This window comes from Anguilla rostrata, chromosome 4, assembly GCF_018555375.3.
Source record: "Anguilla rostrata isolate EN2019 chromosome 4, ASM1855537v3, whole genome shotgun sequence".
NCBI lineage: Eukaryota > Metazoa > Chordata > Actinopteri > Anguilliformes > Anguillidae > Anguilla > Anguilla rostrata.
In genome coordinates this window covers 12614797-12629311 of record NC_057936.1, presented here as the reverse complement: position 1 = coordinate 12629311, position 14515 = coordinate 12614797, and the positions used below count along the sequence as shown (strand labels likewise).

General features: G+C 52.6%; 1 protein-coding gene across 1 annotated transcript in view; it reads right to left on the bottom strand.

The window, feature by feature from the left end:
* The window catches only part of crocc2 (ciliary rootlet coiled-coil, rootletin family member 2), a 40265-nt gene that overhangs the window by 21234 nt on the left and 4516 nt on the right, over positions 1 to 14515 (bottom strand). Inside the window, exons 3-11 of the mRNA XM_064330727.1 lie at positions 7470 to 7637; positions 7273 to 7356; positions 6242 to 6348; positions 4853 to 4997; positions 4205 to 4311; positions 3439 to 3645; positions 1850 to 1946; positions 1586 to 1675; positions 36 to 236 (exon numbers count right to left, since the gene is read on the bottom strand). Coding sequence (XP_064186797.1) covers positions 36 to 236; positions 1586 to 1675; positions 1850 to 1946; positions 3439 to 3645; positions 4205 to 4311; positions 4853 to 4997; positions 6242 to 6348; positions 7273 to 7356; positions 7470 to 7637 — 1206 coding nt within the window. The remainder of the gene's footprint in view (positions 1 to 35; positions 237 to 1585; positions 1676 to 1849; positions 1947 to 3438; positions 3646 to 4204; positions 4312 to 4852; positions 4998 to 6241; positions 6349 to 7272; positions 7357 to 7469; positions 7638 to 14515) is intronic.

Genomic DNA, 14515 nt, shown 5'->3' with positions numbered 1-14515 from the left:
CAGACGCGCACGGGGGAGGTCGCCGCGCCCCTCACCTGCACTTGAAGCCGCCGTCGGGACAGGGCGCTCTGCACCGCCATCAGGGTGCTGTCCCGGCAAGAGGGGGAGGGGCTGCGGCGGGGGGAGGCGGCACGGCTGGAGGCGGGGGAGGGCTTAGGAGGCGGGGTGAGGAGACAGGGCTCCGCCCCTTCCGTGACGCCCTCAGAGGCGCTGCCGTCACTGTCTCCCCGAGCCAGCTGCACCAATCAACAGACAGACAGCGAGGGAAAGAGACAGAGGGTAACCAACATTATGCTAGCGCATCTCAACCAAACGTTTCGACTATGGGTGTATTTTCATATTCACCCAGAAGTAAAATGAAAGTGTAAAATAAATGGGTTATTTTCCCACGATGGAACACCGTAGCATGTATGACAATCAGACCTGGGTCGAATACGTATTTGTTTTGGATTCAAATACGTTTCTGCGATCTATTGATCTTGCCTGGTGTAACTGAGCCTGCCAATACGACCAGAAGGTGTGGCTTGGTGGAACTTTTTGAGAGTACTTCATTGGTTCCAGTACACCAGACAAGATCAGTAAAACGTAGAAAAGTATTTGAATCCAAAACAAATACATATTCGACCCAGGTCTGATGACAATTAACCCATGGCTTGAAAGGGGTGGGGTGGGGTGGGGGGGTTTGCGGGAAGGGAACTGAACTTTAGCTTCAAAGGGATTTTCAATTTTGATTGAGGGTCCTTCCCTGAACTGAAGCCGCGGCATTCGAGATAAACAGCTCCGTAAACAGATGGCGTGAACAAGTCGCGCTCCGCCCGCCTGACGCATCGGTTTGGACCGCGCGCCGCCCAGATCCACAAACGAAATAATGTGTGTCCCCTCGCGATCAGCTGACCCGGGCAGCGCCTGCTCGGAAACCGCAAAAACGGGGCCCGCGTTATCGGCGGGAACAGCGGCCTTGTAAAAAAAAAAACAGGGTGGAGCGCGAGAGCGACCGACACACACACACGCTCCTCGAGATTTGAGCAGGAGAAAACACATGACCTCATCGCTTCACATCACGATCGCTGGAGCGCGTCTCAAAATGCGAGGACATGGCGGTACGCGTCTGGCAGAGACCGCGTTTCAACCGAGCGGCGGATTTTACCGGAAACCCGTGAACGGTGTAACGCGAGAGGTCACCATGGCTATGGCGGAATTTTATATTTACATTATTTCTTATTTTGTTTATTTTTATATGCATTTAATCCTCTCATTGTGCATTGTTTTTTTTGTTTTTTTTACCACAGTGTTGTTTTTGTTTTCATTTCTAATTTATTTAGCTATTTTCTCACTATGAAACCCTTTTGGATGCCAAGCATCTTTTAAAAAGCGCTATATAAATAAAGGAGCTCATTTATTTATTTACTTACGTAGGAACATTGATATTAACTGGGCTGAGCGAATCCATGGGGGCTACCGTTGCACACTGTGACTGGGACGGCTGAACCCCGGGGCTACAAATTCGCATTATGCGCAAACACGCGCAGGAATGTTCACATGACCGGCGCGCTCCAGTGAGACAGAGAGCAGAGCAGGGGCTGACCTGGGTGACACTGTGGAGGATCTGCTGGAGACTGTCCACCTCCCTGCGCAGGGCCACCGCCTCCGACCGGTCCTCAGCTCTGCCGGCATCCTGAGTGCGGAAAGCCGTTTGGGTCACCGGCGCCTGGGGCGACCCCCCCCCCCCCCCCCACCCCACACCCCAGACAAAGACCAGACTGCGGGAAGTGGCGGAGCTGATCAAGGCGTCAGACCCAGACGGCGACCCGCCCCCGCCCCCTCTCCCCCTCCCGACCCCGGGTCTCACCATCCTGTCCAGACTGGTCTTCAGGGCGGCCAAGCCCTCCTCCTTCTCGCTGTTCTGCCCCCTCAGCTGCTTCACCACGTCCGTCAGCTCCGAAATCCTGCGGATGAAAACAAACCCCAGGATCAACGGGCGCCTCGGCGACAACTGCAACGAGTCAAACCAAGGCAAAAACCAAAAAGCCAAAATCTCCACGTGTGAAAAGTATCTCGGCAGCCAACGGGCCAAATAAGAGAAGACAGCGGTGACAGTCTTCTGTACGCCATATGACAGGCACTACTGGGCTAATCGTATTATGCAGAAATCTTCAAGAGAGAGGAACTACATTAGAAAGTACGTTTGTGGCATCCAGTTCCCTCTTATAAACCATTATCAATTTACGGCACAGCGCATGCAATGAAGCCTCCTAATCATGAATCGCCGGGTTCCTGCAACGGACCGGCAGCTCTTTCCCGAGTGCTTGCGCATGGAATGCGACTCTCTCGTGCATGTGTGTCACACAGCGCATAAAACCCTGGACTGTCTTCAAAAAACACACTGTTTTTACTTCATGCTCCAATAAAACAAAAGTTAAGGTATAAAATACTTCAAATACGACGTGCGGTATACTTTGCTGAAACTAATACGATACAGAGAGTAGATTTTAGATATATCAGTCATTTTTATTAGACTATTTTTTATCAATATGATCATGCCAATGCTGACTTTTTTTACTTGTCACAATGAAACATGGTATTTCATAACATAAAGTGCTGGTCTTAGATCTGACAATTTCGTTGGATCGATGTGTCAACCGGAGTTCTCTTTTTCTGAAGCCTTTTGGCCACAGAACACACATTCATAGATCTTCAGATCGTACAAGAGGATTGATTTTCCTGTAACATTAACTGGGTACAATTTGGGGGGGGGAAAGATCAAATAGGCTTTGAATTCAATCTATATCATGTCATTTAAATAGAATTCCATCATATACCTATTATACAACAGTAATATCAGTACATTTGAAACCATCCATTCACTCTATTTGTCTTATGTTTATAAAAGAAAACATTCCATGACTGAAGTACTGGCTGGGGATATATTATAGTGCTCAGACAAAGAAGAATGCCATTGAATCCAAGCACTGTCATCAACGCACATACTTGACAGTAATTTCATACTGCACAGGCCCAACTAAAAAAAAAGAGATACGTAGAAATGCTATGATTGGAACAGAAAAGTGCAGAGAATAACTCCAATGTCCTGGAAAGGTATGTCACGGGTGCATGTACATACAGAGCGGACTAATCATCTCGAAATAAAGACAAAAGATTTACAACCTGCGGGAAAGACATAAAGTGTGGCGAGATTAGGCTGCCAGCATTGTAAAAATTCTTCTTGCTCCATCCATCATTCCAGCTCACCTTCTGGTTCTGGCGTGTCCTGCTTCCCCAGAGCTGATGAAAACATCAGGTGCTTCGAGCAGCGAGGCAGAGAACGGGCGGCCAACTGAGACATTTTAGAGGCGGTTGAAAGGTGAAAGGCGAAAGGCGAAAGGCAGGTGTCACGCACGAGGCGCTCAGACAGACGGACGTACAGACGGACAGACGGACCTGGAGTTGAGCTCCACCTTCTCCGCGTCCCAGCGGCCCTGCAGCTGCATGGCCTCCCTCAGCTTGTCCCGCAGCTGCTTCTCCAGCGCCGACACCTCCTGTCCACCGGGGGCGCCGTGCTGCGGCAGGGCCGCCTCCAGGCTCGTGCAAGCCATGTGCAGGTGGCGGCTCACGGTGACGCACTCCACACGCATGTCCGAGAGACTCCTAGAGCCACGGGAGATGGATTTGAGGATCGGAAAAAAATTTTTTGCCACTTGATCCTGTTTCACAGCTGGTATCCCTACATGTGACGTGCACCCAGATACGCAAACTCTTCATAGTATTTCTGGGAAAATGAGGCTTGTTTGTAAATGCAAACCATTGGACCCCTATAAGAAACCCTTTGAACCTTTCCTTAGGAGACTTTCAAACACTGCCATCTGAGTCAACTTGTTGAGTAACTTTCATTACAGCAAATTACTCAACAACGATTGTGGTATTCAAACCTGACACAAGACAACGCTTTAGCATCCAGCGCTGCATTGACGCATTGGGTTCAACAAGGTCCAAGGGGCCCCATAAACAATTACTCCTCGAAAAGGCAAAACACATAACAGAAGAACTCAATGACCCCCCGCCCCCCCCCCCCCCCCGCCCTAACCTCCTTTCATGTGATGCGGGTATAAATTACTGTGGGTGGAGAAGGGGGGGTAAAGGAGGAGCAGGGTGATGTTGTAACCCTGGGGGCCCGGGGGGGGGGCGGTTGGCGGATTGCCAGGCTCACCTGTCAGTGGATGCCCTGAGCTGCGTGAAGGCGTTCCGCAGAGAGGCAGCCTGGCGCCACAGCATCCGCACGCGGGCCTGCTCGCGGCCCAGCCGGGAGGCGCACGTCTGGGGGGAGGGGGGAGCGGGGAGGGGGGGTGAGACAGGACAGGACACAGGACCCTTTTTTTCCAGCGGTCCCGGTGGAGGAGAGCTCCCACACCGTGGGACGCACGGCGGGCCGCCGGCAGCACCGTGACCGCGGGCCGTATCCGGGGCTAAGCTCGCTAGCGCGGCTCGCTAGCGCTGCTCTCCACCGTCCCCACAGCCACCGCGAGGCGGGGGGGGGGGGGGGTATTCATTTACAGTGAATTGCATCAGGGCCTTCATCTTGCCAGATGTTTGCGCTGTCCAAGCGTTTTTTTTTTTCTTTCTTTTTTTCCGTTTTTTTTTTTTTTTTTTTTTTTGCAACGATTGGAATGTTTTCACAGGAAACGATTTCTGGGAAAATCACAACAAAAAATTTAAACAAAGGGACTCGGACGCGGGGCTGCCAGAAACGGGCCTGAGGGCCGCGAGGCTCCGCGGTCCGTTCTGTTCGATTAAATCGCTTCCCTTTTTTCTTTTTCCCGCCGCGCTCTCTGACTCGGCCTCCCGGGGGCGCTCTCACCTCCTGCTCCCGCCGCATTCGGGCGTCCTTCTGGTCGGCCTCGTCCCGGGCCTTCCGCAGGCCGTCCGTCAGCGCCTGGTTGGCCGCGCCGGCCTGCTCCAGCTGCTCCCGGAGCAGGGCGTTGACCTGGGCGAGGCCGGCACACCTGGGGAACACATGCCCTCGTTACAAGGGGGGGCCAGAGTCCGGTTGGCACGCTCAGCTGTCAGTCGCCCACAAGCCCCGCCCCCCCCCCATCCGTGGCGCGGCCTCTATATCATTCTAACATTTACCGCCAGCGAACGGGCCGTGACGGTTTTATAAACTCCGCGTCGAGCTCCGTCCTAATTTCCCCCGGCTTCGCTTGTCAAGTCTTTTCCGCGAACGTCCGCATCGCTCGCATGCTTCACCCGTTACCGTGCACCGCGAGAGCCTCGGCGATCGGAGTTAGCGGGTCCCGCGCGGAGGGAGGGGGAGCTGAATTATGTCGCTCGCTCTCGCTCGCGCTCGAGCGCCGCTCCGGTGATCTGAGAGGTTTGGCGCCGGTTTGGACGGCGGGTGCGAGGGGTGGGGGTGGGGGTGGAGGGTGGAGGGGGTGAAAGATGACTCGTGTTAATGGCTGGCAGGGAGACAGACGCCAGACTGAGGCTCCACAGCCCTGCTTTGCTCTTAGCGTGCCGGTGGGGTTGGGCGATCCTAAGCTCTCTTCAGGATCAAAGGAGCTCCCCTGCACTAGAGAGAGGAGAGTCATGTCACGTTCGCGGAGCGGAGAGTATGCGCCAGAGGGGCAGCGCGGACCGAGCGACTCGGGAGGGAGGCGGGAGGAGCTCGCCGGGAGCGGGCGCGGGAAAACGAGGGGGCGGGGCGAGCGGGCGAGCCTGGCACGGGCCGGCGCCCGCCACGCCACCTCGATTACACCCCCGCTACCACATAAATCGGGGACCCTGTAAAGACGGGCTTCGGGTGCGGGGGGTCAGCCTCTCTCAGCGTGAGGCGGCAATAAACCCTGCTGGTGGGGGGGCGGGGGGGGGGGGGCGAGAAGGCGGGCTAATTAGCTGGGACAAACTGAAGGGCGAAGGCGTCTTTCTCAAAGCCCGCTGCAAGCGGATCCAGGACCCGAGGGGTCCGCTGGGAGACGTGGCGCCGAACGTTTCTCAGAAACCGCTTGCCTCCCTCTTTGAATTTCTCCAAAAGGAGCGAGCGAACGCTACGGGAAATATGCCTCTAATCCCTTTTTATTATTCTGCGCTTCGGTCCAAATTAGACGCAATTGCGGGACGCCGCTTTCTATTTCTTTTAGCGCTCGGGAAAATTATCCCCACTATACCGTTTGAGGCAGTTTGAATTTGCTTTCTTGAGGGATTACTCGAACTGCCGGATTCCCAGAATGCTGTCTGGCGCGGCGCCTACCTCTTCTGCTCCTCCTCCAGCTGACGCAGCTTGCCCTGCAGGTCCGAGCTGTGCTCCTGCTCCGCCCGGCGCAGTCGGCCCGCCGAGGCGTCCAGGTGGGCCTGCAGCTGGACCCCCACAGCGAAACAAGCGATGACTCATCGACAGCCAGGCCACGTTAAAATCAAAAACTACAACCCGGGCCGTCAATCGAGGGGAAGGCAGGCTCGCCGTAAATCAGAGCTGTCAAGCTCGCGCTCCGCGTTAGCGCTTCTGCCCCTAACGTGGCGCCAGGTCACATAAAACGGACGAAAACCCATTCAAGAACTTCTGTTACGCCAAAATGAAGATGTACCTGTTCAGTAACGACAAACCCACATTTATTGGCAGTTATTCTATTCATTTGAGCAAATCGCTAATGTTATCTACTCTTTTACTGATAGGTAAATCAAATCAGTAATGATTATAGAATAGACGGACACCACAAAGACAGAGAATGAAAGCCTCTGAATGTTTAAAATGAATTCCCGTTTTTTTGTATATGACATGCACTACATGGCCAAAGATATGTGGACACCTGACATCCAATATACCATACAAAATTATGGGCATTAACAACTTTTACTCTTTTGGGAAGGTTTAATACTAGATGTTGGAGAATTTCTGCAGGGATTTGCTTCCATTCAACCCGAAGAGCATTAGTGAGGTTGGGCACCAATTGGGAAATTAGGCCTGGCTTGCAGTTGGCTTTCCAAATGATCCCAAAGGTGTTGGATGGGGTTGAGGTACGGGCCCATTTCTATATGAACCTCGCTGTGTGCTCGGGGGCGTTGTCATGCAGAAACAGGAAAGGGCCTTCCCCAAACTGCTGGGGAAGGAAAGGGCCTTCCCCAAACTGCTGGGGAAGTACAGAATCGTCTAGAATGTGATTGTATGCTGTAGCAAACCACGAAAAACAGCCCCAACCAAGGGTTGTCAAGATACTCCTGTTCATATAGTGTATCTGGCTGCATAACTTAGGTGGTGTTCACTGTCCTGTCATCCTTACTTACCGAGAGTTTGAGCTTTTCCGATTCAGAGGTTTTCTCCAACACCTGCTCCTCCAGTTCTCCACACCGTTTCTTATACTGAAGCACCTGGAAGAATCTGGGGCTATCAGACCTTGCAGACGACCAATTTGGAATAATTTTTTTTTGTCATAACATGTACATGTACAGAGGATGGAATAGGATTAGTGGGATTGGAATACCTTGGCCTGCAGCTTCTGGACGAGCTGAGCCTGCCTCTGCTGGCCCTCCTGGAAGGCCTGCAGCTTGTGCCTGTAGATCTTCTCCTCGGCCTGCAGCCTGTGGTGCTCCGCCGCGGACACGCCGTCCCCGTCCGAGTCGTGCGACTGCAGCGCCAGCATCCGCTCCAGCTGCGCAGCCAGGGAGGGAGGGAGGGTTGGAGAGGCGCGCTAACTGACAGCTGACCTGCGACCCCTTTTCCGAGGCGTTTAACTGCTTCAGAACGTGACGGGGCATTTATGCAGCGCGAGGCGACGACGGGGGAAACGGCGAAAGGCACTACGCTACACCGGGTCCTCGCAGGTCTGCGGAAATTTGCGGTGGCTGCGATCTGAAACCGGGCCCTTTGCGATCTAAGGTTTCTCCAGCCATGCGTCTAGGTTTCCTTTGCAACAAAAAGCTGGAAACAGAACACGAAGCACTAGTAAAAAGAAATATGCAAGCTCAGATTCTATGCCTTCCAAAAAAAAGCTCAATGCAGTTCAGTTGTTCAGCATGTTGCAATCCAACTGACATCGTTTCGAACGAGTTAAAATTGGTAGAGGGCTGAAATTGTGTATTACTTGATAACATTATAGCATAACGAACCACAGTGACAGCGAATGCAAACATGTCCTGAAAGCCCCAGTAAAATACCTCGGAGGTTGTTTTATTCAGAACAGGGCAAATGGAAGACATGCTTCGTTCAGAAGATGAGGAGGCTATAGGCTGAGGCCCAGGGTCAGCCTGGAGGTGGCATTTGAGGCGATGGTCATACTTGTTTACTATTCCCGTTGCGTTTTCCCGTATCTGTCCTCCACCCCAGTGTCACGTAACCTCTCCTCCACCCCTTCCCCCTCCTTCCTCTCTCCACCCACTCTCCCTCGTAGTGCCAGATACTCCTGTCCTCGTTAACACAAACCACATGTTCCAAGAGGACTGGCTACAACACTGCGAGCCTCTGATAGCAAACGGCCGAATTCTGCCTTTGAGAGAGAAGGAGGGGAAGAGAGGGAACCCCCCCCAGTCCCTCGAATCAGCAAACCCCCCGCCCCAAACCCCCCACAACCACCCCCCTCACTTCCCCACCTCCCCACATCATCTCTACCTCTGGGCCTTAATCTCTCCAACAGGCTCAATAAGCAGCCAGGACAATGGTCTCACTGTTCCGCGCCAGAGCCAAAAACCTGCTCCGCGCTAATAAAACATTTCAAATGGCCATTTCAAAGTTTTATTCCGCCAATTACAAAAAAAAAAAAAGACAAACTCGCACCCGGCCCCGCAGCCTTTAACCGTTCTCGGGTCGGAGGCAGGAGGGGAGAACAGAGGGGAGCGCTTTTAACGGCCCGTTGTCAGGGGAGCGGCTTTCGGGGACCGAGAGGAAAGGAGAAACACGACGGACGATAAAAAGGGGCGAGCTGGAAAAGCTCTTTTGCGCGGGACTGAAAACATCTGCGTACAGCAGCGCTGATTGCGCTTCAGTCATTATTTCGCGAGCGTTTCGCCAGTTTTTGAACATTGAACATTTAGCAAAAGCAGATGACAAAAGTAGGAAAAATCTATTTTTAGACGCAGAAGCTCAAATACATGGCAATGACAAAACATGGTTTTAAAGCACTTGCTAAAACCGTGTTGTTCACAGCCAAGTGGCCATGCTAGTTATCCATCAGCAAGAGGTGTAAATCAGGGAAAATCAGGGTAGTGCCCATTGTCTCAAAAATACCTTATAAACATTGGGACAATTCAGAACATGTAGCTCATCTAAGTATTCTAGTGGCTACCCCATGCTTCTGAACCCTTCCATGAGTTTGTAGCTAATAAGTTCTCAAAAATAATGCATCTTTCAGGGAAAATAAAAAAAACCTTCAATAAGTAACAGACTTCTGACTCCAAAATTAGCCACCATCTTGATTCTCTTATTTTTGTATTCCGTTTTGTAATCATCCGAAAACTTAGTTTAAGAACAATTTGGCAACGTGGGGTATCGTGGCACGTTTCCCAGTTACATGCAGAAAAATATTATGATCCAAAAATCAAATGATGTGGATTGAACCTTAAATAGAGGAACAATAAAGTTTAACCATGTTATTCTTTTACTGTACAACTGCAACAATGGAGAAAATCTAACCAAAAAATAAATACGCTGTCCAGTACAACGCACTCAATGTAATCAGCCTCGTGTATGGGGTGGGCATAGCGTCTTAAATGAACACAGCGTCTTCTGACTGCAAGCTGGAGAGATCGATTTTTACCCCCACCAGATGGTGCGTTAATATCTAGCCTACGCTTTCTTCAGGCTGTCAAAGGGTGCGTTTTCTCATGAGCTGTTTCAAAATAGTCCCAGTGCCCTCCAAATATTCAGCTCGAATAATAAAACTTCCCCCAAGGGGACCCTTCACTGAAAATTGACATGACAGGCGGGATCACATCATTCCTATTATCTTTGATTGAAACCATGTCTCTCGTTTCCAAGGCTACCGATCGGCCTTCCCCACCGATGGGCGTGCTCGAACGGCAGCGATTACCCTGGAAGAACGGTCCGACGCACGAGCTTGCACGTAATGCGCGTTCGACGCGCCAGTTTAATGACAAAGCCGTCCGTTAAACACCGCTTCGGCGCCTGTGCGGCTTAGCCCGTCCTTTCCGTGAGACGCGCCGAACGACTAGCCTCTATGTCACGGGTATGGGGTTCGAAGATCCTTGGGTGGCCAGGTTGGCACTAATGTCAGTGACGTAAAACAACGTGCCCTAGAGCGAAGTGTGTGTGTGTGGCCCTCTCCCACTCGCCGCACCGCCGCTGTGCGTCATTCTTCCACCGTATAGGCGGCGGGTTTAGCCTACAGCTCGAGAGCTTTGTGGCGACAAACGGAAACGTGACAGCTGAAGCGGCGGGGCCGAGCTGACGGCAGCACTCCCGCGCGGTATTCCTGGACGCCCGCTCCGGAGCCAGCTGGAGCGGCCTTAACAACCCCGACAGGAACGCCAACAACAATCGCGGATGAGTCAACAGAACAGGCCGCGTCCAGCGTTGCGTCACTCCGGGAACGCGAGCCCGAGAAACGGCGGTACCGCCGCGGCCCCGTTGCTCCGGAGGAGAGCGTCACGAGCGGCGGGTTCCGGCGCCCCGCGCTCGTCCTCCGCGCTCCCCGACGACGACGACGACGAGCGGACGAACGGAAGGGACGGGTCCGGAGCGGCGGGGCGGTGGACCCGCCTGAACCTGGAGGACGCTCACATCACACGCTCACACGCTCGCACGCTTGCGAGCGCAAAAGGGCCTTCCGTCAGCGCGGGCTTCGCGCCAGCTCCGGACGCCGTGCGCGGAGGGGCGGGGGGGGGGGTTGGGGGGGCGTTTTTTTACCGCCGCTCCCAGGTGAATCATTAAGCCTGGGGCCGGAGCTGGTCCGGATTATGCACGCTCCGTGGAGAAAGCCCCCAAGGGGGCGCTGTGATGGCCTGTTGCGGAGGTCCCCGCCCCCCCCCTCCCCCCCTCCCCCACCCGCTCTGTTCACATCATTAAACCTAATCGGCTCCTTCGCCAAGCGAGGCTGGGTTCGTTGTTCGGGGGCGACACTCCCTTCCACTGGCTGCCGTAAAAAAAAGAAAGCGGGCGTTCGCTCGACCCCGTGGTCCGAGAGAGAGCACGCGTTATGAGCCCGCGCTGTTCACACGCCACTTTTCGAAATGATCTCTCCCCGGCTACCCCCCCCGGTCCCCTAAAGAGGAGCTGGGTCCTGTTGTGTGCCTGTGAATAGCCTATACTGGCATTTGCAAAAACAAAACAAGCGAACATGCAACTTGCACAGAGACAGACTGCCTGGGTATGATTTCTCTTTTTTTTTTAATGACCATATGGTTTCCAAAGCTCTTTTCAGGATCTCTGTACTGTAAGGAAGTCTTAGTCGTGAGAAGCTTTCAGCTCTCAAAATGTGCTTTGTATTAGATCCTTATCTGATTTGGTTTTTATGATTAAGCCACCAATTGTATTTTATCATTTGATAAATATGTCAAACTACTTTATGCTACAACAATGCTTTGATTTATCAGCCAATGAGCATCAAGAGGACTATTTAAAAAGCCATCTTGAAAGTTTTTTGTCAGAAAGCCAAAGTTTACTCAAAATGTATTCCAGCCCTTGTATTAAATAGATTTCAGTCCAACATAAGCTACAGGTATAGAGGAATCCCATCATCATATCAGTGACATATTTGTGAAATAAGTTAAAAGAGACATACATATCCAACAAACTAGTCTAAAAGAATGTCTTTAAAAAGTGAGTCTCATCTTCAAAAAAAACTTTTTTGCATTTATCTGTGCTTTGCTCAGACAATATTACTAAAGATATTTCTGACAGGTAAAGATTACAATCATTTCCTTTTTGGTAATGCATAGCACGTGCAACATGATTGCAAGTCAAAGGTTTGACCTCCCCCCCCCCACCCCCCTCCTAAAACTCTGTACTAAAGCAATCCCAATTCAGCACCATCGGACAACTGCACACAACTGGGTCTGCCCTTTTAGATGAATCAATCCAGAATGCTGCTCTTTGTGCAAGGATTGGGGGAGTCACACCTACATGTATCGCATGCATTCGCGCATGTGACGCATGCATCACATGCGTTTTTGCAAACACGCAGCGCTAAGCGCATCCGTGGCACCGAGTAAAGGGTTACAGGCTGGAGCGCTATGCTCTGGCTTGGCCGGGGCCCAGAGGCTTAATAAAAGGAATTAATGGAGTGCGCTATCTGTCAGATTCCTAAACACAGCTGGAGCGGATGTCCAGTCCCTCGCCCCTGTACCTTACTATCCCACTCCAGCAATCTGCCCTCCCTCCCCCCTCTCCCTTCCCAGCACCCCCTCTGGCGCTAGCTCGGCCAGAGAGCCCCAGCTGATTGTGAAAGCTGTTTATACGTCGCCGGGGGTGATTACACAACGTGGGATGACAAACAAGGCTGGGGCCAGACCCCCCCCCCTAACGCAGTTTCTCTGGCCCTTCTCTGGCCTTGAGAGCAGCTGTGGTGAGTCGGAGGTGGGGGGGCCGATGCACGCGGTGGGACACACATCTGGCCCCACTGGCACCTTCCAATGCTCTACTGCAGGGTCACACACGGTCCATTCTGCACACCCCCAAACCCCAAACCCGCCCCCCCCTTTTTTTTTTAGTGAGGACAGAGCCTGGGCTTGGATACTGAACCGAAGCAGAAGATTCTGATTTGGACGGAGACGCATTTGGACGACACCGCGGTCTCTACACTGCCGAGCCTCGTAAGACTGAATGAAGCAGGATAATGATAAACAGCTGCTGTGACACCTACAGTAACCAATCGGCGAGGAGAAACCGACTGCAGCGCGAGAGACCTCGGCCAATGCGGTGCCGGCACAGAGCGGGGGCAAAGGGACGGCACAGAATAACCGGCGCGGGGGGTGTCAGGGGAAATGGGGGGCGGGAGGACAGCAGGACAGGGCCATGCGCACCTTAAAGGGGGCTCCGTCGAAAGGAGGGGTCTCCGCAAAGGAGCGAACCGCGCCCTCCTCTTTCCACGACGGCTGACGGAGGCTGGCACCGCGGGCAAGCGACTTCGCGCGAACGCGGGCCAGAGAAACAAGCGAAGCCCGAGGGAAGGAAGGGACAGTAACACAATCCCCGAAAACAGGGCTCCGCCGTGGACAAAAAAAGCAGCATGAACCACGTTTGGCAGGCCCTCTTAAAAAAACACAGGGGCGAAGCGAAACTCTGGAAATCGCCCCGCTTGTTGTCTGCAAGTCTCCAACATGTCTGACAGAAAATTAGATCAATTAAGATTTGTTTTGACGAACGATGTGCCATTTTGCATTCTGCAATAAATCACGCACATCGGGGGAGTATTGTTGGTGGGGTGCACGGAGTATTTATCAAAGAAGATAAGCTGTGAAAACAGGCTTAGCCTTTGATAGCGAGATCCACATCCATCATGGCATTTTACTCCGTTCATTTAGCTCTGTGTCAAACCGGCCTTCTCTGACCGACATATTTTTAGCTTCCTTCAGAACAGTGACTTTATATCTCATTCATCGTGCATTCACACCGCGGTCACACTAAGCACACAGAGTTTATTTCTAACACTGCGCCCTGTCCAGAGCTGCCGTGGAGCCGCACAATGTATACACACACGGCCACTTTGCCTGAGAAACTGCGAGCTGGCGGCGCTCCAAAGTCAACAAAGGGGTCAGAGTTCGTCCTAACTTGTTCTCTAATCTCCTGAGACAATCCAGCTTCGCAAACTGGGTCAAGGTTCACCCAGGATCACAGGCAATTTTCACGGGTCGCCAGAAATCGCAGCGACTCGACGGAGGTGGCTTTGAAGCCGGGCGGGTCCCTGCTCGCAAACGCGCCCCTCCCCAACCCACCCCCACCCCCACCCCCACCCCACCCCCGCCCCGTGCGCTCAGGGACTCGTCCTCGTCACTCGCGGCAAGAAGACCGGTCGCGTCTTTGACAGCGCTTTTCAAAGTGCCACATCTCGTGTGCTTCGGTTGCGTGACGCTCGAAGGCTGGGAGGGACAGGACCCAGATCAGAGCCCCACCACTGGAGCGGTTCCATTTCGCTCTATAGGACTAATTAAGAAAAAACTCAAGAGAGAGGAGTTCTCCAACATCTGGCGCAAAGACTCCGACTGAAGAGGTCAAAGGGAACAAACCCATTTACCTCAAACCACAAGATTCCTTTAAAGTCTCCTCAGTCCTCGACAAGAGTCCTGCTGGATGCTCTGTCAGGATTAATGAGAAATGCAATGTTCTCCAGATGGTGACACGCGGAACTTCAAGCCATTCTGCAGGGCGTAATGTGCAGCGCTCAGCGCTAACCAGGGGAGATAGCAGTGCTCAGCGCTAACAAATCCACTGGAGATAATGCATAGGTTGAGTGCTAAGCTATCTAATTCAGTCAGCGCGCCAGTAAATCTACTGGAGACAGCAGCGCATAGAGATTGCCTTCGGGCAAAATGAGGACATATTCAGATTTATGGCCCGTAAACACTTTGCCGTACATAT